General features: G+C 55.6%; 1 protein-coding gene across 1 annotated transcript; it reads left to right on the top strand.

Moving 5' to 3' along the window:
• The first annotated feature begins 7,012 nt into the window (after positions 1-7,012).
• Positions 7,013-22,112, top strand: FAAH (fatty acid amide hydrolase). The gene is made up of 15 exons (XM_055140376.1): positions 7,013-7,326; positions 12,696-12,809; positions 14,499-14,633; positions 14,730-14,863; positions 14,942-15,148; positions 15,366-15,406; positions 16,412-16,536; positions 18,167-18,292; positions 18,628-18,725; positions 19,612-19,711; positions 19,880-19,920; positions 20,181-20,220; positions 20,611-20,719; positions 21,137-21,282; positions 21,529-22,112. The coding sequence occupies exons 1-15, from the start codon at positions 7,135-7,137 to the stop codon at positions 21,646-21,648; spliced, it is 1,728 nt and encodes a 575-aa protein (XP_054996351.1). The 5' UTR covers positions 7,013-7,134; the 3' UTR covers positions 21,649-22,112.
• Positions 22,113-22,836: the final 724 nt, after the last annotated feature.

Below are 22,836 nucleotides of genomic sequence, written 5' to 3'. Positions count from 1 at the left end.
TGGATTTTGGTATGAAGTCCAGGGAAAATTCTGCCAGAAATTGCATCACTGCAAGCTTTTACTTCCATTTTGTGGTGCTCATATTATGGAGAAGCCTGGAGAGAGAAACCCTTCCCTGCTGGCGCCGCATGGAGCAGTGGCTCAGTTCACAGTCTGGAAGCATTTCTGCGAGTTGCTTGTGTCCAAAGTAGTTCAGTTGCCTCCGGGATCGTGCTTGAGCAGCAGCGGAGAGCAAGTATTTTTAAATAAATATATTATTTCCTGCTTTTTTGAGGCAGGGGTAGAACACCTAGAGATACACAGGGGTCACTCCTGACTCTGCACTCAGCAGTTATTCCTGCCAGTGCTTGAGGGACCATATAGATGCTGGCGATCATGTAGGCCATGTGGAAGGCAAGTGCCTTACCTGTTATACAATTTCCCCAGCCCTCTTTCCTCCCTTTTGAGAGAGAAGAGTGTGGAAGAAATAAAAAAAGGAAAACAGTTACCCAACATCATTCTGCTAGAAACCTTTGATTCCCAGCGAGAGATGGAATAGGGGAGCAACAGAAATAGCACAACAGTTAGGGTGTTTGCCTTCCAAGAGGCCAACCCCTGGTTCTATCCCCAGCACCCCATATGGTCTCCTGGAGTTCTGCCAGGAGTAATTCCTGAGCGCAGAGCCAGGAGTAAGCCCTGAGCACGGCTGGGTGTGGCCCTCCCACTTCCTCAAAAAAGAGCTGGGGAAGGATCTACTTCAGAGGCCTGGGTAATACCTCAATGTGCTGGAGCACATGCTTTACATGCAGGAGACTCCAAGTTCAATCCCCAGCATCCCATGGCTCCCAGAGCACCAATGGAAATACACCCTGATCCAGAAGTGGTTCCTGAGCACCATTTGTGTGGCCCTTTCCCCTCCCCACCAACAAAACAAAGCAGTAAAAAACTACTACAGATTAGCCTTCTGTCAGCTATCCCCTTTCAGGGAAACTGAGGTGCAGAATTTGATACTTAGTATCATCATTGCCGAGTAGGAACTCAGACATTCAACAGAACTAAAGACAGAAATACTGGGGCCGAAAAGAGCCCAACACATAAGGCACTTACCTTGCATGTGGTCGACCCAGTTTCAATCCCCAGCATCCCATAGCAGCTCTAGAAGTAATTCCTGGGTGCAGAGCCAGTAGTAACCTCTGAGCATAGCCAGGTGTGGTCCCCAAACAAAACAAACTGAAAAAGACTTAGAGACACCAGACCTTAGGTGGGCACGTGCTTCCCCTGCAGGATGCCTAAGATTGATCCGGAGGAAGGCTGAGAGCACACCTCAAGCAACAAGCATGAGTAGACCCTCTTACACCACCTCCAGAACTGCTGCAGTGACTCCAAACAATCAAAAAACCCCAGAGAAATAAAATACCAGGCCTGCTTCCTCCCTTACACACTTAAGAATCTGAGCGTGATTCACCATCTTCAGGTCTGAATTCTTCTAACATCAATATTTAAATATGTTGGTACTATTGCGTAAAATAAAATTACAATAGAAGCCAGAGAGATAAAACAGGGGTTAAAGTCTCATATTTGCCAACCCCGGTTTCAATCTCTGGCACCACCAGGGATTTCTCCTGAGCAGAGTCAGGAGTAACCATAACCACTGAGCACCACTGGGTGTTGCAAAAAAAAAAAAATCACGGTGGGTAGGGCATTTGCCATGCACGCGGCCGACCCTGGTTCGATTCCCAGCATCGCATATGGTCCCCTGAGCACTGCCAGGGATGGTTCCTGAGCATAGAGCCAGAAGTAACTCCTGTGCATCGCCGGGTGTGACCCAAAAAGCGAAAAAAAACAAACAAACAAAAAACAAAGATATTTTGGGGGAAGAAATAAAAAAGAAAAAAAAGACTCAAAATCAGATGGATTTATCATTTAGTCAATGATTTATGGAGGGTCTACTATATGTTAGGTCAAGGGTCCCAGAGATGCCTAATGATACTGTGCAGAAGGAATATAGTATCCTCCCTTTCACAGTTAATTGAGATGAAGACGACTGGGAGCTGAGTTGTTTATGCTTTTGGTGTCCAAAATTACTGAACCTTCATCAACATTCACAGGCCAGGGGGCAGAGAGTACAGTTGGGTGCTTGCCCTGCATTTCATCCCTGCTCTGCCAGGAATGTTCCTTGAGTACAGAGACAGCAGACAGCAGTAAACCCAGCAACGTGCCAAAGAACCTTCACCATTTTCTTTCTTTTTTTTAAATTTTTTAAAATTTATTTTTTAATTGAGTTGCTGTGAGAACAGTTACAGGGCTTTTAGGATCAAGTCTCAGTCATACTATGCTCAAACACCCATCCCTTCTCCAGTGCACATGTTTCACCACCAAGAACCCCTGCATACCCTCCCTCCCACTGCCCCTCTGCCTGTGTGGCATATAATTATCACTTTACTCTTTCCATACTTTGATTACATTCAATTTTCGACAGGAAACTCACTATCATTATTTGGTGTTTTACCCCCAACAGTCAGACCTGTCGGAGTGGCATCATTAGATTGTATGTTTTCTATTGTTGGTAACAAAGAGCATACGATGTTGCACGGTCGAGAAAGCGGCTGCCCAGATTTGGAATTCTGGTATTAAGTCCAAAGGTATTTCTGCCAGCAGCCACTGCATTCTGAGATTGGTTTCTGTGGCGCTGGGATCATGGCTGTTCAGGAGCGGAGGAGCTGTCCATGGGCGACCCCTCTGGGGTCTCATTTGGGCAGGAGGCAGGGCCGGTTCTGCTTCTCCCATTGCAAGATTCCCCATACATCCCGATCCATCACTGCAAACTCCTACCTCTCTGTCCAATTGACTCTGAACGGTGGCGGTCGCCATGCTGTCCAGGGGGGAAAAGGCCAAGGGACAGAAACCCTTCCCCTCCCGGGGCTGCACGGGGCCGTAGTTCAAAGTCCAGGAGTATATCTGCCAGCAGCCGCTGCATTCTGACATTGGTTTTTGTGCCTCTGGGATAATGGACGCTCAGGGGTGGCGGAGCCATTACAGAGCATATATTTTGTATGTCAGGAAAGGTCCAGTTTCCTGGCTTGGACATGTCCAGTCCCGCATATCAGAGCCGTGTTAGTAGAAGCTCAGTGTCTCCGGGGCTCCATCTGGAGAAGGCGTGCTGGCTGTACCTTTCCCGTCTGGCACCCCGGTGTTGTTGGCCCGGTCTGGGGTCCGGAGAGTTCTACGGCCTACGGTGCTGCTGGAATAGCCCGGATTCTTCCTCCACCATTTTCTTTCTATTTTTCTTTTCCTTTTTTATTTGTTGTTGTTGTTGTTGTTTGGATATACCTGGCAGTGGTTAGGATTTACCTATGGCTCTGACTTAGGGATAACTCTTGGCAAGCCTTGGGGACCATGCAAGGGAGCAAACCCAGTTAACTGTGTACAGGACAAGTACCTTATCCACTGTACTATTGCTCTGACTCCAATCTTTTATCACTTGTCTGTCCCTTCCCTCCCTGATCTGAATCTGTCTCTTTCTCTCTCTCTCTCTCTCTTTTTTTTTTTTTAGTTTTGGAGGTCACACCTGGTGGTGGTCAGGGCTTACTTCTGGCTCTGCACTCAGGAATTATTTCTGGCAGTGCTGGGGATCCATATGGGATGCCGGGATGGAACCTGGGTCTGCTGTGTGCAAGGCAAACCCTTACCTGCTGTACTATTTCTCCGGCCCAGGCCTGAATCTTTATCCCCCACAATTAGGCAACTCAGTTCTCTTGTCAAAGTCCAAGGGGTTTGTTTTAATTGTACACGGTATATCTCCTTGTTTTATTTCCTGCATGTGAGTGAGACCATCCAGTTGCAGGATTATCATTCCCTCCCTTTCGTAGGTAAGAGATATGAAGACATCTGCACTGGTTGCCAAGTGTTGTAGCAGGTTTCCAGTCACAAAGCATGTTCCTTTTCCTCTGACATTTAATGTTGAGGTCCTTCTTCATCTGACATTAGCATGGCACCTTCTAGTTCCACCCAAGTGTAGTAAAAGGCAGGATTTCATTTTTCAAATAGCCAAGGAACATTCCATTGTGTATAGGCACAATTTCCTTATCCACTCATCTGTCATTGTACAAACTCTGTCGTTGTTTTCAGATCTGAGCTTTTGTAAGTAATGATGCTGGGCCAAAGAGATAGTACAGTAGGGAAAGCTCTTGCTTTGCACATGGCCAACCCACATCTGCTCCTCAGCATCCCATATGATCCTCCAAGCCCTGTCAGGAGTGATCCACACAAGAACAGCTGGATGTGCCTCAAACAACCCTCCCCTGCAAGTTATAAATAGCACTTCAAAGCACATAGTTATGCATCTATCTCTTTTTGGAGGGGTCACACCTGGCTGTGTTCAGTGATTACTCCTGGCAGGGCCTGGGGTACCATATGAGGTGCTGGGGAATGAATGCAGGTCGGCTGCTTTCAAGACGTGTCCTACCCACTGTACTCTCTTTCCGGCCCCTGTTTATTTTGCATTAGTGTTTTTATACTCTTGGATAGATGCCAAGGTATGAATTGCTGGTCACAGGAGTTCTATTTTTAATTTTTGAAGTGTTTATACTATTTTTCATAGAAACTGAACCAGACGACAGTCCCACCTGTGGTAGATGAAGAGTTCCTTTTTCATCCCCCCCCTCCACACACACCTTTTATAGTCTTTAGATATATGCCCTTCTCATATGGTGTGAGGTGATAGCTTCTTGTTTTTATTTCAATTTCCCTGATAAGTAATGTCGAACACTTGTTCATACACTGATTGTTATCCGCATGTCTTCTTTGAGGAAGGGTCTGTCTGCTCTGCTCTTCTCACCTCACTTTTGTATGTGTGCGTGGGTGAGGGCGGGGGGCTCACCTGACTGTTCTGGGCTTACTCCTGGTTCTGCATTCAGGGATCACTCTTGGTGGGGGGCTTTGGGGGACCAACCATATGGAGTACCGGGATCGAACGCAGGTTGGCCACATGGAAGCAAGTGCACTTTCCACTGTTCAGCCCACATTTGTTGCAAAGCTCTTTCCTTGTCCTCACTCCACAAAGTCTGGCTGCTGAGGACAGTACTGGTGCTGCTCCTTTTTTTTTTTTTGCTTTTTGGGTCACACCCGGCGATGCTCAGGGGTTACTCCTGGCTTTGCACTCAAGAATTACTCCTGGCGGTGCTCGGGGGACCATAATATGGGATGCCGGGGATCAAACCCGGGTCGGCCGCGTGCAAGGCAAACGCCCTACCCGCTGTGCTATCGCTCCGGCCCTGGTGCTGCTCCTTTATGGTTAGAGCAATGGTTTCACTTTAGACCTGAGTTGGTTTTTGTTTTGTTTTGGGATGATATCCAGCGGTGCTTGGGGATTACTCTCAGAGATGCTTGGCGGATGCTGAGAGGTTCTGGGGGGACTGTGCTGTGCCAGGGATTGAACCCAGGCCTCCCACAAGAGAAGCAAGTGCTCCAGCCTTTTGGACCATCTCCCCAGTTCTAAACCAGAGTTTAAATTCCTACCTAGGCACCTTTGGGTTACATAAAAGTCATTTAATCCCTCTTGTCCTCAGTTATCTAATCAATGAAATGAAGATAATAAAACTGCCTTTTTCAAGGTCTGGAGGACAAATGAGATAAAACACATATACACAGGGTTGGAGAAATAGCTAAGTGCTAGAGGCATGGGTTCACTCCAGAGGCCTGGGTTCACTCCAGGCTAGAGGAGCTCAAAAATAGCAGAGTAGGGCTCCAGAGCAACCAAAGAGCACAGAAATAAAATCAGGGGCCAGAGCAATAGTACAGAGGGTAGGGCATTTGCCTTGCATGCAGTCAACCTGGATTCAATCTCCGGCACCACATATGGGTCCCCAAGCACTGCCAGGAGTAATTCCTCAGTGCAAAGCCTGGAGTAATCCCTGAGCATCGTTGGCTATGACCCAGAAAGCAAAAATAAAATAAAATCATAAGAGGGTGTGTGAAGGGTATGTGTGTGTGTGGGGTGTATATGAGGGTGTGTTCGGGGATGTGTGTGTGTGTGAGTGTGTGAGTGTGTGTGTGTGTGTGTGTGTGTGTGTGTGAAGGGTATGTGGTATGAGGGGGTACATTCCTTGTACTATGGAGCTATGCCTCAAACAAAGCCTGCGTAGCACTTTAGCACTGCTATATACAACCCAAAACCAAACCCAAAAACGTAAAGGGTAGAGTAGAAGAGAGACAGAGAGAGAGGAGAGAGGTGTAAGGGGTGGGGCTGGGGCTGTGTGTGTGGTATGTTGTGGTGTGTGATGAATATGGGGTGTGTGTGTGTGTGTGTGTGTGTGTGTGTGTGTGTGTGTGTGTGTGTGTGAATGTAATTCACTCCAGATCTTCCTCTGGTCCTCTTAATTTTTTCCACTTCCTGGGTCCCAAACCAGAACTGCAAAAGTGTGATCCCAAGAGGATCAGTTTGCCGGTGATGGCTGAGTAAAGGCCAGTGACTTGTGGTTTGTCCACCAGGGCAAGTTCAAGTGCAGAGACATGGATCTCCCTTTTAGGGAAAAGAATGGGGGAAGTAGAAACTTTCAGGGTTAGTTGCTGGGTGTGTGTGTGTGGGGGGGGGGGGCAGGGGACAGGTATCCCGGAAGGTGGGCGCCCTGAGGGTCCCCAGGAACGACGCTGCTAAACTGTGGGGCTCCGTAGGGGTCGGTCCCTCCCATCGCTGCTCCAGCTTCTTTCTGGAGGGGCTCTGGGCCGCGCCTTCCGGGACCCGGGCTCGTGGTGCGCAACGTGGCCGGATCCTGCTGCGGTGGGTTGCCTCGGGGGCGTCTACCCGCCTTCTCCTCCTAGCCCCGTCGGGTGCAGATCAGAGGATATGAAGTGACCGCAGCCGCTCATCGCGTGCTCAACCTCGGCAGTTGGCCACCGGCGGCCCACGCCCGCTGCCTGGCAACCGCGAATCCCCCCCGTCCCCGCCCCTCTCCGGTGCCCGCCCCACGCCCGCCCCGCGCCCGCCCCCCATCCGCTAGTGCCTGCCAGCGCCCGCCCCGCGCCCGCCCCGCGCCCGCCCCGCGCCTGCCCCCGCGCTGCCGAGAGGCGCAGCCACGGCCGATCCAGGCCGGGTTTTGCGGCAGGATCAGCGCGTGCAGCAGCTTCTCCGGTGGGTCTCGGCAGCGGCGGGAGGTCATGGTGCTGGACGGGCTGTGGGCCGAGCTGACCGGGGCCGGGGCTGCCCTGGCCTGCTGCTTCGTGGCGGCCGCCGTGGCGCTGCGCTGGTCCGGTCGCCGGACGGCGCGGGGCGCGGTGACCCGGGCGCGACGAAAGCAGCAAGCGGCCCTGGAGACCATGGACAAGGCGGCGCAGCGCTTCCGGCTCCAGGTGACCGCCGGCGTCACGGGGGCCGGGGTTGGGGGGCGCAGGTGGCGGGGGGCAGTGCTTTGGGTGGGCCGCGTAGGTGAGCGGCAGCGCAGGTTTGTAACTTTCCGGAACGTCGTCCCTCGCACGTAAAGGGGTTCGTCCGCTTTCTGGACCAGGTGGGGCCAGGGGAGGCAGGGAACCGGGAAAGGGACAGGGCACGCCCTGGGAGGCTGCCTGGGTCGGAGAGCAGCTTAGCGGGTGCTAAAGAATCTTAAGACCATTGACTGTTAGGACGCCGACCTGCCAGCGGGAGAAGAGATAGGATGCCTGGGCTCAGGACTTGGGAATCTAGGATTGATGGCCCTGGGAATCGGGAGGAATTTGCAGCTCAGACTCCCAGATCTGTGCCGGAGGATCCTGCGCGGGGTGGGCGTGGGAGGCGGAGAGGGACCTGCCCCGGCGCACAGAGAGTTCTCAGAGCCTGCAGGGGTGGAAGCCCCCGCGGCAAATCCTGCCCACGTGCTCTAAGCTCCGACAAACCCGCTTCTAGAGCAGGTTTAATTCCAGCCTTTCCCTGGTGGTCTGCCTGCAGGCCTTTCTCTTCTCGCCCTCTGGATTGCTGGGGGTCTGTGTGGGGGGCTGGGGCAGGACCTGGAAGAGGGGATTGACCTAGCTGGTCAAAATGCTGATCTCTGCTAGTGCTTCTGCCCCCTTTTAATATTTCCGGGGGGGGGGTGCTGTTTGTTTTGTTTGGGGGCCTGCACCCTGTATTCAAGGGCTTACTAATGGCTTTATGCTTAGGGATCACTCCTCCTGGCAGGGGTTCAGGGCATCACATGGGGTAGCAGGATGGAACCTGGGGGTCAGCTAGCTGTACTGTCTCTCGGGTCCCCTCAGCTCGCTGGGAATATGAGTAGGGGCAGGTATTTGATAGGACTCGTGTCTGACAGCTGGACGAGCTTCCCAGGTGCTGGGGAGAGGAGTCAGAGGGGGCTTTCCTGGGGGAGTCACAGAGAATCACCTTTGGTGAGTGCTCCCCACAGGCTGGGCTTGAACTTGGGGCAGAGCTGCAGCCAGTCCCTCAGTGCCTCGGTGCGTCTCAGAGGAGCGGCTGGGTTCTGACACATGTAAGGGTGTGAGTGGATGCCACCATTATTTATTGAAACCCAAATGTATCTGGTTTCAGCCTCTGCTCATCATTGAGATGGCTGACAGGGCCACCATCAGCCAGTTTGGGGGTCCCTTCCTCCCACATTGAGAGACCCGGGCATCCAGTCTGAATTGCCTGCGCCCCTCCCTGGCCCCCCAACTCCAGCATTGTTTCCTCACCGTCTAGTTCTCTGGCTCGGCTTCAGAGCGGTCCCGCACAATCCATGCTGTCATTCCCGTGTCAGTGTGAGCCCCGAAGTCCTTATTTATTTAGTTTTTGGGGTTTGGGGCCACACCCGGCTGTGCTCAGGGCTTACTCCTGGCCCTGAGCTCAGGGATCACTGCTAGTGGGCTTAGCGTGCTGGGGATCAGGCCCTGCCTTCCCACGTGCAAGGCAAGCCTCTACCCACAATACTACTATACTACTTCTCAGTCTCCCAAGCCCTTCTGCGCAGCCTGCCGAGTGCTGTCAAGCTCTTAGAGCTGCAGAAATCCGCCCACGGTTCCTGCCCACAGTTGCTCTCCTTGTTGCAAGATACCTACCGGACAGGTAGAAGGATGAGTCTTTTGTCCCTTCAGTTCCAAGCATCAGCAGCACCTGGCTTTTAAGACTCTTGCACGGCAGGATTGAGGAAAGAGCTCGATGGGCTGAGTGTACACTTTGCGTACAGGTGACCCAGGGGCAATCCCTGGCACTACATGGTTCCCCCAGATACAGTCACTGGTGACCCCTGAGCACTGAGCCAAGAGTAGGTGGATGTGACCCCAAGCCAAAACAAAATCTGCCTCTGCAAGGCAGTGATCGGGGCTCAGCAGTAGAAGCCTGGGGTTCGATCCCTGGTGCCAAATAAATAAATAAATAAATAAACAAGGAATCTTTCACTGCAGAAGTTTGTGCCCTGAAGTATTATTTCTGTTTCTCCCTGGGACAAGAAAACCTGGCTACTGAAGCTCAAAACCGGCTCTCTTGGAGGAGGGCCATGGAGAATTCCTTTGGTTTCCTTAAGGAGTGAAGAAATACTGGTCTGTCTGGAGCCTTATTGTTTTGAGCAGTTAGCAAAGGAATGGGTTCAAAGTTAATTTGGAGACCTTGACCTGTCACAGGCAACAATGAAGCCCCTCACTTGGGATCAGCTCCCGTCTGCTCCCTTTAAGTACCTTTCTGCTTGGCTCTGGAGTGCAAGGATGGTGTCAGGAGGGAGGTTTTGAGACCATTTCAGTATCTTTTTCTGCCGCAGCTTTTTCAGTCCAGACCTAATAGTATTGGGGAAGAAACATTTTCCTCTATCCTTTTTAAGTCCTTTCAGCTGGAAAATAATAAAAATTGTCACAAAATTATTTTTCAGGAGAAAAAAGGACTAATTTCATAGGAGCAAATGTTCTGTGTGAATAGAGGACCTGCAGAATGACCAATGCATGAAGTTTATGCATTTTTTACAAAAATATTTGCAGTGCTGAAGATTGAACCTAGGGCCTCACACCTGGGAGAGGTGTGCTTAGCTGCCGAACTGCATCCCTGTTCTTTAAAGAGACACGTTTGGGGAGAAGTGAGATGATTGAGACTCACGCTTCTCCACTAATTAGCAAAAAACTGAAGTTCCCCCACACACACCTCTGAGAAGCACTGGGTGTCTCCGGATGGCCCCGTCTCTTCCAGGGTGGCCCTGACAGGGAAGCCCATAATGTCAGGAGTCGCTTTCCAAACACGGATGAGGAGGCTGGGACCATAAGCTTGACTGTGTGGAGCTTGGGACCACCAAGGCCACCTCAGCAGGGCTTGGGTAATTTGTTTTGTGCTTTTGTTTTGTTTTTTGAGCCATACCCGACAGTGCTCAGGGCTCACTCCTGACTCTCTGCTTAGGGAATTACTCCTGGTAGGACTCAGTAGAACATATGGGAGGCCAGGGATTGAACCTGGGTTGGCCACGTGCAAGAATAGTGTTCTACCCACTGTACTATTGCTCCGGGTCATGTATGTCTCTTAAAATATAATCAGCAATAACTAATTGTGTGTGGGAGAGATCATGGATTCACTTTTATTCTTTGTAGTCCCTTATATTATTTATTATTATTGTATTCGATATGCCAAAAACAGTAACAATAAGTCTCACAGTGGAGACGTTACTGGTGCCCCCTCAAGCAAATTGATGAGCAACGGGATGAGAGTGATGACAGTGATTGTTGTTTTTGGGCCATATCAGGCGGTATTTAGAGCTTACTCCTGGCTTTGTGCTCAGGGATCATTCTTGGCAGGCCTCAGAGGACCATATGGGATGCCAGGAATTGAACCCAGGTTGACTGTGTGCCAAGCAAATGCTTTACCCACTGTACTATTTCTCTAACCCCTTTCTCTTTAAAAACAAAAAAATCAGGGGCCGGAGCGATAGCACAGCAGGTAGGGCGTTTACCTTACACGCGGCCGACCTGGGTTCGATCCCCGGCATCCCATATGGTCCCCTAAGCACTGCCAGGAGTAATTCCTGAGTGCAAAGCCAGGAGTAACCCCTAAGCATCACTGGGTGTGACCCAAAAAGCAAAAAAAAAAAAAAATCAATAAAACACCAACCAGAGCTGGAGAGATAGTACAAGGGCGTTTGCTTTGGACATGGCTGACCAGGGGTTCGATCCCTGACAATCTCTAGAGAACCCCAGGCATCACCAGGAGTGATTCCTGAGTGCAGAGCCAGGAGTCACACTGAACGTTTCTCAAAAACAAGACAAACAAACAAGCACACCGAACTAAGGAAGTGTAGTATTGGGTTGATATTGAAAACAGGAACATGGAGTTCCGGATGTCAGGGTGGCATTTTGAGACTGTGTTGGGTATCAATGGACTGTGGCACCTCCGGGCACTGGCTCTCGAGTTTGTGGTTTGGCAGGATTTTGAGACAAATCCCCAGACTCTGGGGCCTGGTAGGAAAGGTTGGTGGCAGCAGCAAGGCTTGGACAAGCCGGCCAGGCTTAGCAGCCTGGGTGTCCCAGGGGGGCGGGGAGGAGCCCCTGGAAGGGCTGTGGGAGCTTGGTGACTGGGGGGAGAGGGAGGGAGAGGGGCTGTCCAGCTGCTTCCTTCTTCCACTTTCACACCAGGTGCAACCTTCCCTGAGAAAGGAGGGCCTCTGGGTTCCTGGAGGGCCTCTACCAGGCCCTTCTCAGGTCCTCTGTCCTGGCACTCCGCAGACTGAGGGCTCCCGGTCCAAGCCTGGAGAGCCAGCCACAGACCCCAGGCGGTGTCTTCTCAGCTGCAGAGGGTCATAGGACCCAGGAAATGCATTTCCTCAGGAGAGCACCACATTGTTACCAAGGGAACGAACCAGATGAAGAGATGGGTAGGGTTAGGGCTTGGAACAAAGGAACCCCTGTTACTTCCTTGGCAAGGCAGTGCGGGGTCATGCACAGCTCCCTAACCCAGAAGCACCCCCTCCTTTTTTTTAAGGTGTATTTTTGTTTTGGGGTCATACCCACAGTGCTCAGGACCTAACTCCTGGCTCAGTGCTCAGGCATCACTCCTGGTGGTCCTGAAGGGGCCATATATTGATTGTGCCAGGGATCACAACCTGGTCAGTTGTGTGCCAGACAAGCGCTGTCCTCTCCCTTGCACTATCACCCTGGCTTGAAGTCCCTCTTTTTTGGTTCTCTTATGGGGCCTCCTCCCTAGGATGCTGGTGACCTTTATCACTCAGCAATAAGGAAATTGCAGGGCTCTGGGGGAGAGTTTTGAGACAGTCACTGTGGGCAAAGACCAGAGATGTCAGAGACCAAGATACAGATTCCTTAAAATCACAGCGGGTAGCTGATGAGGAGGGCAGGGCTCTGCCGGGCAGGAGGCTGGAGTGTCGTTTGTCGGAAAGCCTGGAGTGGAGGCTCCAGAAGGAAGAAGAAAGGCTGCTCTGCATCAGAGGGGGAAGACATACCCAGAGTATCGGCAGGGGGCCTGCTGCTCCCACAACCGGCCCCTTTGGGGGCTTCCTCACACTTCAAGGCTTGGGAGGCAGCAGCTTCTGGAAGGGTAGTAAGACTGGAAGCCCAGTACTCATGGGCCTGGGACAGAGGGCGGCCACTGGTGGCAGTGGTCTGTAAGGTTAATCATCAACCTGGTGGCCATGGCCTGTCATCCCCTGCCCCCCACCCCCACCCCCTCCGCAGACTTCTAGCAGAGGCGTGGAGCTGTGGGAGGGCTGGTCTGTGGAGAATGGCTGTCAGGGTGCTATGAGGAATAGGGCCCTGACTCGGTGTTTCCCCAGAACCCAGACTTGGACTCAGAGGCCCTGTTGGCTCTTCCCCTGCCTCAGCTGGTAGAGAAATTGCACAGCGGGGAGTTATCCCCTGAAGTGGCCCTCTTCACCTATGTGGGCAAGGTAAGTGTCCTTCTGTCCCCTGCTCTCAATCCGCCCCCTGCTGCTGTGCACTGGCTGTGGAGAAAACCTGGCCTGGAATTCCTGCTGCTGCGGGCTGGGTGACCAAGTGTGCGTGTGTGTGTGTGTGTGTGTGCGCGTGTGTGTGTGTGTGTGTGTGTGTGTGTGTGTGTGTGTGTGTGTGTGTGTGTGAGAGAGAGAGAGAGAGAGAGAGAGAGAGAGAGAGAGAGAGAGAGAGAGAGAGAGACAGACAGACAGACAGAGACAGAGTCAGAGAGACAGAGATAGAGAGAGACAGGGATACAGAGGTTCCGCTTGTTTTTCCCTCTCCCTTCTACCCCTTTGGGGGCCTGTTCTCCCTCGGGTCCTCTCTGACCACCACCTGGTCTCCTGGTTCTTTCCCACCATCTCCTGTGCCCTCTGAGGTGGGGGTTGCTCCCGCGCTCCAGTTCTGTCCTCCCCTTGCAGCACACTCATTGGAACTTGGGCCTTGTTCCCTTGCACTCAGGAATTGCCTGTTCTGGCTTGTTATGGCTTTACGTGGAATGTAGAAGGCCTTTCTCCTGCCCACTACTTTGACCTGCTGGCTGAGTTTTCAGGAACTCAGAGAGGTGTCACCTCTTCCAGGAAGCCTCCCCTGACCCTTATCCCTTCCAGCTCATAGGAGGGTTTCCTCTTTAATATTCCCCCCCACCTTTTTTTTAGTTTTGGGTCCATATCCAGTGACACTCAGGGCTTACTGCTGGCTCTGTGCTCAGAAATTACTCCTGGCAGTGCTCAGGGGATCATATGGGATGCTGGAGATCGAATCTGGGTCTGCTGCATGCCGAGCAAGCATCTTCCCTGCTGTGCTGTCTCTCCGGGCCCTGGCGTTCCCTCAGGTCTTTCATCACATTATGGGACTTGTGTTTCTCTGTCCCGCGTCATATGTGGGTGGCTCTGGCCAAGCACATGTCTTACCGGCCTTAGCACCTTGGCCCTGACTCTGCCTTCCACCCACCCAGTCCGTGTTCAGGTAGGGCGTCTGAAATGAAGTGAGAAGGAGAGCAAATTGTCCCTCAGGCATGGGCCGTGTCGGTGATTCCCTGAAAGCGTGTGTTCAGGGTGTGTACAGTCCGCCAGTGCCAGGGTGGCTGAGAGCGGCTCGAGAGTTTCTGCCCTTCCAGCTCCTTGCCTTTGCAGTGGCACCTCCTTTGGGTGTCTGAAGGTGGCCAGCGGACTGGTGCCTGCTTCCTGGGTGTTTGCTGAGCCCCCTGCGTGGGAGCATAAGGAGTGGCGTGAAGCGAGCTCTGGGGAGGCAGTGCAGCCACTGCTGGCATCTTCCCGTGGGTCACTGGTGGTGCCCAGGGAGGGTGGGCTGGAGTCCCCCAGTGCATGCTGAGGGGGGATCTGTGGCCCAGGATTTACCCTTCCTGGGAGCATCAGTGGCCAGTCCCTGGGGCCCTCTCCAGATAGAGGTGGGAGGCCAGAGCCGGCCATTGAGGCTGGACCAGATGCCCCCCACACACACCCCCAACCCCTGTGGTGGCTGCATCCTCATGTTGCCTCTGTGCTCCTGGCTCTGAGCTCGGTGACCGGTGACTCTTCCTCAGGTTCACTCCAAAGAGACCAGTTTTAGGTTACGACTATTTTTACCAATTCTTTGACAAAGGCCAGCCTCACTTGGCCATGTCCCTGTCTTCCCTTCCGCAGGCCTGGGAAGTGAACAAAGGGATCAACTGTGTGACCACGTACCTGAGCGATTGTGAGACTCAGATCACGCAGGTGCCCCGCCGCGGCCTGCTCTACGGCGTCCCCGTGAGCCTCAAGGAGTGCTTCAGCTACAAGGTGACCACCCTGGCCCGCTGCCCGCCAGCCCAGGACGAGTGGGCCTGGTCCCCGACTCATGGCGTCTGCTCTCTGGGTTCCCGTCTCTCCCGCTAGGGCCAGGACTCGACGCTGGGCTTGAGCCTGAACCAGGGGGTGCCGGCAGAGAGTGACAGTGTAGTGGTGCAGGTGCTGAAGCTGCAGGGGGCTGTGCCCTTCGTGCACACCAACGTCCCCCAGTCCATGTTCAGGTTGGGCCTCGGGTATGGGCCGGGGGGGCCAGGAGGGGCCCAGGTGGGACGCGGGCTCACCATTCCTGTCTCCTGCAGCTATGACTGTAGTAACCCCCTCTTCGGCCAGACCCTGAACCCATGGAAGTCGTCCAAGAGCCCCGGGGGTTCCTCGGGGGGCGAGGGCGCCCTCCTTGCTGCGGGAGGCTCCCCGCTGGGCCTCGGCACTGACATTGGAGGCAGCATCCGCTTTCCCTCGGCCTTCTGTGGCGTCTGTGGCCTCAAGCCCACCGGGAACCGCCTCAGGTTAGCATTCGGGGGGGGGGGTGGGCGGGGGCCACCTGGGGACCACTTGCTGTGTGGCCTCAGCCTCGGTTCTGCCTCTCTGGGCCCAACTCTGGGACTGCTCATGGGGATTTGTGGGGAGGGAGCCCCACGGGCCTCCGTGTCTGGTTTCTAGCGTGGCGAGGGGCTGGGCAGGGGGCTTGTGCACCGTTTCTGACGCCCTGTGTCTCTTATCCAGCAAGAGTGGCTTGAAGGGTTGTGTCTACGGACAGGTGGCAGGTGAGGCCTGGGGTTCCCCCAACCCTGGAGGGGCCTGGGAGGGTCTGCTGGTCTTCTTTGTCCTCTCCCCCTGGCCACTCTGGATCTGAGTCCCCCTCCCTGCTCCTCTGCTCACATCCCGGACAGTAGCACAGCTCTTTTATTTTTATTAAAAATTAGTGGTTGAGTTTCAGGTATGCAATGTTTCAACACTAATCTTCCCACCAGTGTCCCCAGATTCCCTCCTGCCCCTCCCCCCACAGCCTGCCTCTGTGGCAGGCACCTCATACCTCCTTTCAGCACCCCAACCTGCTCCACAGTGACCACTTCCCTCTTCCAGTGCCCTTCCCTGCTTTCACCTGCTCCCCCAGTGGTGAGCTTCCTACTGGAACCAGTTCTTCTGCTCTCCGTTTCTATTGCCTTTGGGCATTAGTTATCCCCCTACTATGTTTCTTTATGGGCTGGAGCAATAGCACAGCGGCTGGATGTTCGCCTTTTACGGGGCCGATCTGTGTTGATTCCTCCGCCCCTCTCGGAGAGCCTGGCAATCTACCGAGAGTATGGAACTCGCATGGCAGAGCCTGGCAAGCTACCTGTGGAGTATTGGATATGCTAAAAACAGTAACAATAAGTCTCTCAATGAGAGACGTTACTGGTGCCCGCTCGAACAAATTGATGAGCAATGGGATGACAGTGACAGTGATGTTTCTTTATATTCTTTATATATTCTTCTGTGTTCGTGCTTCTTCTCCCTCTGACTAACTTCACTCAGCATGATGCTCTCTAAGTCCACCTATGTAGCAGCAAATTGCATGATTTCTTTTTATGGCTGAGTAGTATTCCATCGTGTCCATGGACCATTTTTCTTTACCCAGTCATCTGTTCTTGGGCACTTGGGCACTTTGCAGATTTTGGCTACTGTAATAGTGATGCAGTGGACATCGGGGTGCAGGTGGCTTTTGTGCATTGCAGGCCCCCAGCTTTTGCTCGGGCCCCAATGATCTGTGTTCCTTCCCTGCCCCACAGTTCAGCTCTCAATCGGCCCCATGGCCCGGGACGTGGAGAGCCTGGCGCTCTGCATGCGAGCACTGCTGTGTGAGGACATGTTTCGCTTGGACCCCTCTGTGCCCCCCTTGCCCTTCAGAGAGGAGGTGAGTGAGGGTAGGAATGACTCTGGGGCACATTCAGTTGTCTCTCGCACTCCTGAAGTCTGAGGCCAGGGTCAGCGGCTGCTCCACACGCAGCCGCCAGGTGGAGCCCTCGCCCGAGTTTCGAAGCTCTCACTCTCACCACTTTCTGCTTCTGCTCTGTCGCAGAGAAGTGGAGGCAGGGGAGACAGGACTCAAGGCACTGAGTATGCTTTGCACACAGGAGACCCGGGCTCTATCCCCAGCACAGCAGGGTCCCCAAGCACCAAGCCAGGGATAGTCCCTGAGCACTGCTGGGTGTGGTCCCCCCTACAAATAAAAGCAAAAAAAATTTAGCAAGAGGGGGCCAGAGTGATAGTACAAAGAGTAGGGCATTTGCCTTGTGCATGGCCACCCTGGATTCAATCCCTGGCATCCCACGTGTTCCCCTGAGCCCACCAGGAATGATTCCAGACAAACAAACAAACAAAAACTGATTTTAAAAAGATGACATAATAGTTTGGGGCTGGTGAGGTTTTCAAGGTGAGGAGTTTTAAGGAATCTTGGGGTCCAAGTGTCACTTCATTCACTTAATGCTTCTATTGAAGCATTGTTCTTTCAAGAATAACCATTGAGGGTACAATGAGTAGAGCGTTTGCTTGTACACAGCCAACCTCAGGCACCTTGAGAAGTGATCCCTGAACACAGCCCGGTGTGGCCCCCCCTCCATCCCCCCTAAGGAATGAGTTTTTACTTTTTATTATCTAAAAATGGTGGTGGGGAAGTGTTTTGGGCCGCACCTGGCAGGTGCTGTTGGCCCTACGCAAGGCAGGCGCCTTGCCACGCATTTTCTCGGCCTGTCGTGTGCCGAGCACTCAGGAGCATTTGGGTGGCTGAGCTCCACAGGAAACGGGTGATAGGCACATCTGTGGGGCAGGGCACCCTGGGACGTGGCCCCATTGGCTCCTGCGCCAGTCCTTGCCCCAGCCCAGCCATGTCTCTGTCCATGGGCAGGAATGAGGCCCTTGGTGGCTCCTGGAAGGCAGATTTCTGGAACGGGGGACAGGACACCCCTCAGAGGAGGAGGGGTTCTGACTGAACTTGGGTTCGTGAATGCCCCCTCTTAAGAGGGGGCCCAGAGGTCTCTGTTCCCTGGATAGGGAACTTTGGGGAGCTAAGACTCATGTTCTTTTTCCTTTTTCCTTTTTTTTTTTTTTTTTTTTTTGTATTTCAGGCCACACCTGTTGATGGTGCTCAGACTATTCCCACTGTGCTTGGGGGACCCTGTGGTGCCTGGGATTGAACCCCGGGCCTCCCAAGGGTGTGCTCCAGTCCTTGGAGTCCCCTCCCTGGCCCAGAACTCACGTTCTTGAAAGGGTCAGAGCAGAGTGTGGTCCTCTGACAGGAGATGGGGTTCCTGGTCACTCTGTGTGTGGGGGCTCGGGCCGTCTAGTTCCCCACCGGGGCCCTCTCCCTGCCTGCACCCAGAAAACCTCACATTGTCCAGGGCAGTTGTGTCACCCGCCTGCAGGGTCACTGCTGAGGGTTCCGCGAAAGGGTCAGACGCAGCAGGGGCTGCCGCCCTCCCGGCCCTGTGTGGGTCTCTGGGAGTCCGGCCTCAGATCTGACCCAGCCTTCTGGGTTGCACCGGCAGGTCTACCAGAGCTCCCGGCCCCTGCGTGTGGGTTACTACGAGACGGACAACTACACCAAGCCCACCCCGGCCATGAGGCGTGCCCTGCTGGAGACCAAACGGAGTCTGGAGGCTGCCGGCCACACGGTATGACCCCGCAGCCCGGCTGCGTTGGGGAGGAACTGTCCCCCTGACTCCCCTGTCTGGTGCCTGAGAGGGTGGGTGGGAGCGTTGGCTGGTGAGCCCCATCTCAGGTGGGAAAATGTGGGCAGGTTCCGGGGATGCTGAGCTGGTGGCCATGGTGATGCATGTTAGATGCGTGTGCGTGGTGCTGGGCTTCCCTGGCCTCAGGAGCTCCCCGAGAATCCATGGCTGAGAAGCCCCCTACCCCGAGGGGCTCCACTCACGGCAGCTGTGGGGGCAAGGCCGGCCCAGGCCCACCCTCAGCGCCTCCTGACCTGCCCCCCTGGTAACCCCTGCAGCTGGTTCCCTTCCGGCCCAATGACATCCCTTACGCGCTGGAGGTCCTGTCAACTGGCGGGCTCTTCAGCGATGGCGGCCACAGCTTCCTGCAGAACTTGTGAGTGAGGGAGGCCCTGGGGTGGCCGGTATCGGGAGGGCCAGAGCCAGCGAGAGCAGTGGGGACTGGGCCCCGGGGTAGCTTGAGCCGAACAGGCAGAAGTTCTGATTCTCACGAGGTGAGCCTGGAGGTGACAGGCTGGGATACCTTTGGAAAGTGTCGCCTTTGCTTCAGTGGGCTGGCCCAAGCACCCGTGGTTCGGCCCCGAGCGAGTTGCCTGTTGGAGGGGCCGAGGCCAGGGCAGGGTGGTGGGAGGGAGAGGCCTGGAGTTGCCCTGCCCCCTCTGACGTCGGCCCGCTCATTCCCTGGGGAGCAGGATACCTGTGTTTCCTGTGAAGCGGGTGACTGGACTCAGAGCCACGTGAAGGGACAGTTTAGAGATGCTGGTTCTGGAGGAATGGTTTTGGTTCTTCAAAGCGGGCAGGCGGGCTCCAGGCCTGTGAAGGTGCTTCCCAGCCGTGCATCTGGACTGGCCAGACACCCTCAGTGGCTCGCTCTGGGCTCGGGTGGCACCTGTCGCCTGAGATCTGGGACCTTCCAGAGTGCCAGGGCCTTCTGTGCCCGATAGCCCCAGGCCTCCAGACCCGCTGTCTGTGGGGAGACCTCAGCCAAGCCCTGGGCGGGGATCATGCTCTCAGCCCGGACCGGTCCAGGCTGAGCTTCCCGGGGAGGGAGACACGGGTTCTGCCTCGAGGAGCTGCAGGGGGGTGGGGTGGACCCCGGGTCTCCTGCAGGCTCAGCAGACACAAGCCACATGTTTGAAAAGAAGCAGGTGGAGAGGGTGGGAGTCTAGAGGTCACTGGATCTGGGAACAGGGAGGTGGGAGGGGACACAGAGGGCCAGCAGGGGTGCTGGGGGTGTCTGCAACTGACCCTTTGTCTCTCAGCAAAGGTGACTTTGTGGACCCCTGCTTGGGGCACCTGATCTTAATCCTGAAGCTGCCCAACTGGCTGAAGGGACTATTGACTGTTCTGCTGAAGCCCGTGGTGAGGCCCTGGGGTGGGCGCGGAGGCTGGGAGGGGGCCTCTGGGCTTCTTTCCTTCCCACACGCTGCAGGGGTGCTGAGCTGCCCCCGCCCCGGGAGGGGGTGGAGTTGGGGGTGGGGGCCCCCCGGCCCGGCGGGGACCCTGTGCTGAGCCCCTGTCTTTCTGCAGCTCCCAAGGCTGGCCACGTTCCTCAGCAACATGCGGTCTCGGTGAGAAACCCCCCGCCCCCCGCCTCTCCCGAGACCAACCCGCGTCTGACAGGAACTGAGGAGGGAAGCGGCCTCCACGGTGTGGCCCAGGCAGGGTGGCAGCCTCGGTGGGTGGCCGGCCGGCAGAGGGGCCAGGCCTGCATGGGGAGCGGGCGTGCAGAGGAGCAGATTGGCCCGGCTGGGGTGTGGATGGGAAGGGCTAGGAGGCGTGGTGGGGGGCTGTGGGCCCCGTGACCAGTGACCTCCCTCTTCTGGCCCAGGTCAGCGGTAAAGCTCTGGGAACTGCATCGTGAGATCGAGGTGAGGCTGAGTCCCCCGGAGCTAGAGTGAGGTAGCTGATGGGGGGTTGGGAAGGGCACCCGCCAGCTGGATGTCTTTTGCGCGCTGGTCCCACTGCGGCCCCCTTCTCCCCGGACTGACCACCTTGGGTGCTGTTGTCCTCACCTGTCCCAATGCCCCTCCCGAGAGGTTCTTCGGCCTCAGTGGCTGCCTGACTGCCCCAGTGTGTTTGGGGGTTCTTGTGGGAGGGGAAGCAAATGATACCTTGGAAACAGGTGCCCCAAGGACAGGCTCCCCACTTGTGGGCTCAGGGCCAGGCAGGTGCCACTATAGCCCAGGGCTGGTGTGGGAGGCCGAGCAGCGAGGCCCGGGTGGGCAATCCATTTCCCCCCCAACCCAAACCCCCTGCAGATATACCGCCACTCCGTTATCGCTCAGTGGAAAGCGATGGAACTGGATGTGCTGCTCACCCCCATGCTGGGCCCTGCCATGGACCTGAATACCCCAGGCCACGCCACAGGTACAGCCCCCCCCCTCCCTGCTCCGCCTTCTCTTCCCTGAGTTTTGCCCTATATCTCAGGAGGCTACTGGGGGGAGTTGAGGGGTCCTGGGGCGGGGGAGGCCCCCCACCCTCCTTGGCTGGCTGGAGGGCCTGCATAGCCCGGGGGACCCAGCTCCCGGCCCTGGCGATCTGCACCTCTGAGTTCCGGTGTGGGGTGTGCAGCCCGGGTGAGAGGGACTCAGACCCTGCCTGATTCTGCTGCCCGACGAGACCTGGCCTCCTGGGCTTTGAGACTCGAGCCTCCCACGTCTGAGGAGGCAGGATACCTTTTCACGGGCTGGGAAACGGGCAGAGTGGACGGGGCTGGGGTGGCGGGGTGGACGGAGGAGTGTCGTTCCCCACTCCCTTGCCCCAGCCCCTCCTGCTACATCTCAGGGGCTGTCAGTTACACGCTGCTCTACAATTGCCTGGATTTCCCGGCGGGCGTGGTGCCCGTCACCACGGTGACCAGCGAGGATGAGGCCCAGATGGAGCAGTACCAGGGCTACTTTGGGGATCTCTGGGACAATGTGCTGAAGAAGGTGAGGCTCCCCTTTCTTGTCCCCTGGACTCACTCACCCTTGCACCCCAACTCCGGCTGCTGTGGGGGCAACTATAGGAGGCCATATGGGGACAGGGCGGCCGAGGCTGGACTCCTGCACGTGAAGCAGGCACCGGGCTCACCGCGCCCTCCCCGGCCCGAGCCTGCTCTTCAGGATGGAGCTGCTCACCAGGTGGGGGGCCCCGTGGGGCCGGGGCCGGGGCCCTGATTCCTGTGTCTCCCACAGGCCATGAGGAATTGCGTGGGGCTGCCTGTCGCCGTGCAGTGCGTGGCCCTGCCCTGGCAGGAAGAGTTGTGTCTGCGGTTCATGCGGGAGGTAGAGCAAGTGATGACACCCAGGAAATAGCTGTACTGAGGACCTGAGCCCGCACCTCCCCCGAGGCACAGCCACCACCTTCGAGGAACCTTTCAGCCCGGGTCTGGTGCTTCCACGTTTCCCCTCCTGACCTCCGCACGGCGCTCAGACCCCGAGGCTAGACCTGTGGCAGCCTGTGGCTGTGGCCTGTGGACAGCCCATCCTCGTCCGTGTCCTTTCTGGCTTCCCTTGTCCGGACCCCGGAGGCTTCCAGAATTCCGGACTCGGCCTTCGAGAGTCTGGCGGCAGCCGCGTTGGTCTCCTGCTGCTGAAGTGACCCTGGTTCCTATCCCCCGCAGGGTGGACTCTGGCCTGCCCCCAGCACTGCCCCTCACTCAGACGGGACCCCGTTTTGCAGGCTGTTGCCTTTTTCCTCGCCCCTCCCTCTGCCCAGGATGCCCTCAGCTCCTCTTCGATTAAATCGTTGACACCCAACTCAGATGTGTCTTTCTCCAGAAAATGTTGGCCTCAGCCCCAGAGCTGGGGGGCTGGCTCCTTCCTGGGCCCAGTGCGGTGACCACCTGGGGGGCCACCCCCGAGCACCCTGACTCTCCTTGGTGGCAGCAGCCTTCTTGCTGCATCTTTGTCCTTCATGTTCAGCCTAGGGTCAGCCTAGGCCCACAGTCAGTCTGGGAAGCTGACACTGAGCTGAGGCCATCACAGGACAGAGATCTGGTGGATTGCTCGGGGAAGGCTTCCTGGAGGAGGAAGACCCATGATGAGTCCAGAAGTTTCCCTGAGACTTGAGCTCAGAGACACAGATCTCCAGTGAGAAGGAACCGTCTGCCCGAAAACCAGGTTGAGATGGGCAGAGGGAGGTGTTGACTGGGCACCAGAAAAGCAGCAGAGCTGGAGGTGGACCAAATCATAGTGGACTTGGGGGGGCCAGTTCAGGAGCTAAAATGCCATCTCAAGGGCAAGGGCATGCCTGCGAAGATGAAGCAGGTCCAGAGAGGAGGGCTTCCTGGAGGAGCAGAGCCGGAAGCTCCAGGGTCCTCGTTGCCAGGGCAGGAGGCTGAGGCCAGGGGTGGTTTGGGAGTTGAGAGGGAACGTGAGGTGTCTCTGGTTCTGGGCCAGTGGGAGAGCAGCTGATCCCTGCCTTCTGTCCCCCACCTCCCTGGCTCTGCGCTGACCCCTGGCCTCATGCCCTAATTTTCTGGCGGACACAGCTCAGGCTGG

The sequence above is a fragment of the Sorex araneus genome, chromosome 5 (genome assembly GCF_027595985.1).
Source record: "Sorex araneus isolate mSorAra2 chromosome 5, mSorAra2.pri, whole genome shotgun sequence".
Taxonomy (NCBI): Eukaryota; Metazoa; Chordata; class Mammalia; order Eulipotyphla; family Soricidae; genus Sorex; species Sorex araneus.
Note: the sequence above shows the minus strand (reverse complement) of the source record. Positions and strands in the feature narration are given on the sequence as shown.

What these genes read in the sequence shown, in the direction of transcription:
- FAAH (XM_055140376.1), top strand. Translation starts at nt 7,135, where the DNA reads ATGGTGCTGGACGGGCTGTGGGCCGAGCTGACCGGGGCCGGGGCTGCC. An exon ending in CACAGCTTCCTGCAGAACTT is followed by an intron (nt 18,726 to 19,611) that starts GTGAGTGAGGGA and finishes TTTGTCTCTCAG; the next exon opens with CAAAGGTGACTTTGTGGACC. An exon ending in TACCCCAGGCCACGCCACAG is followed by an intron (nt 20,720 to 21,136) that starts GTACAGCCCCCC and finishes GCTACATCTCAG; the next exon opens with GGGCTGTCAGTTACACGCTG.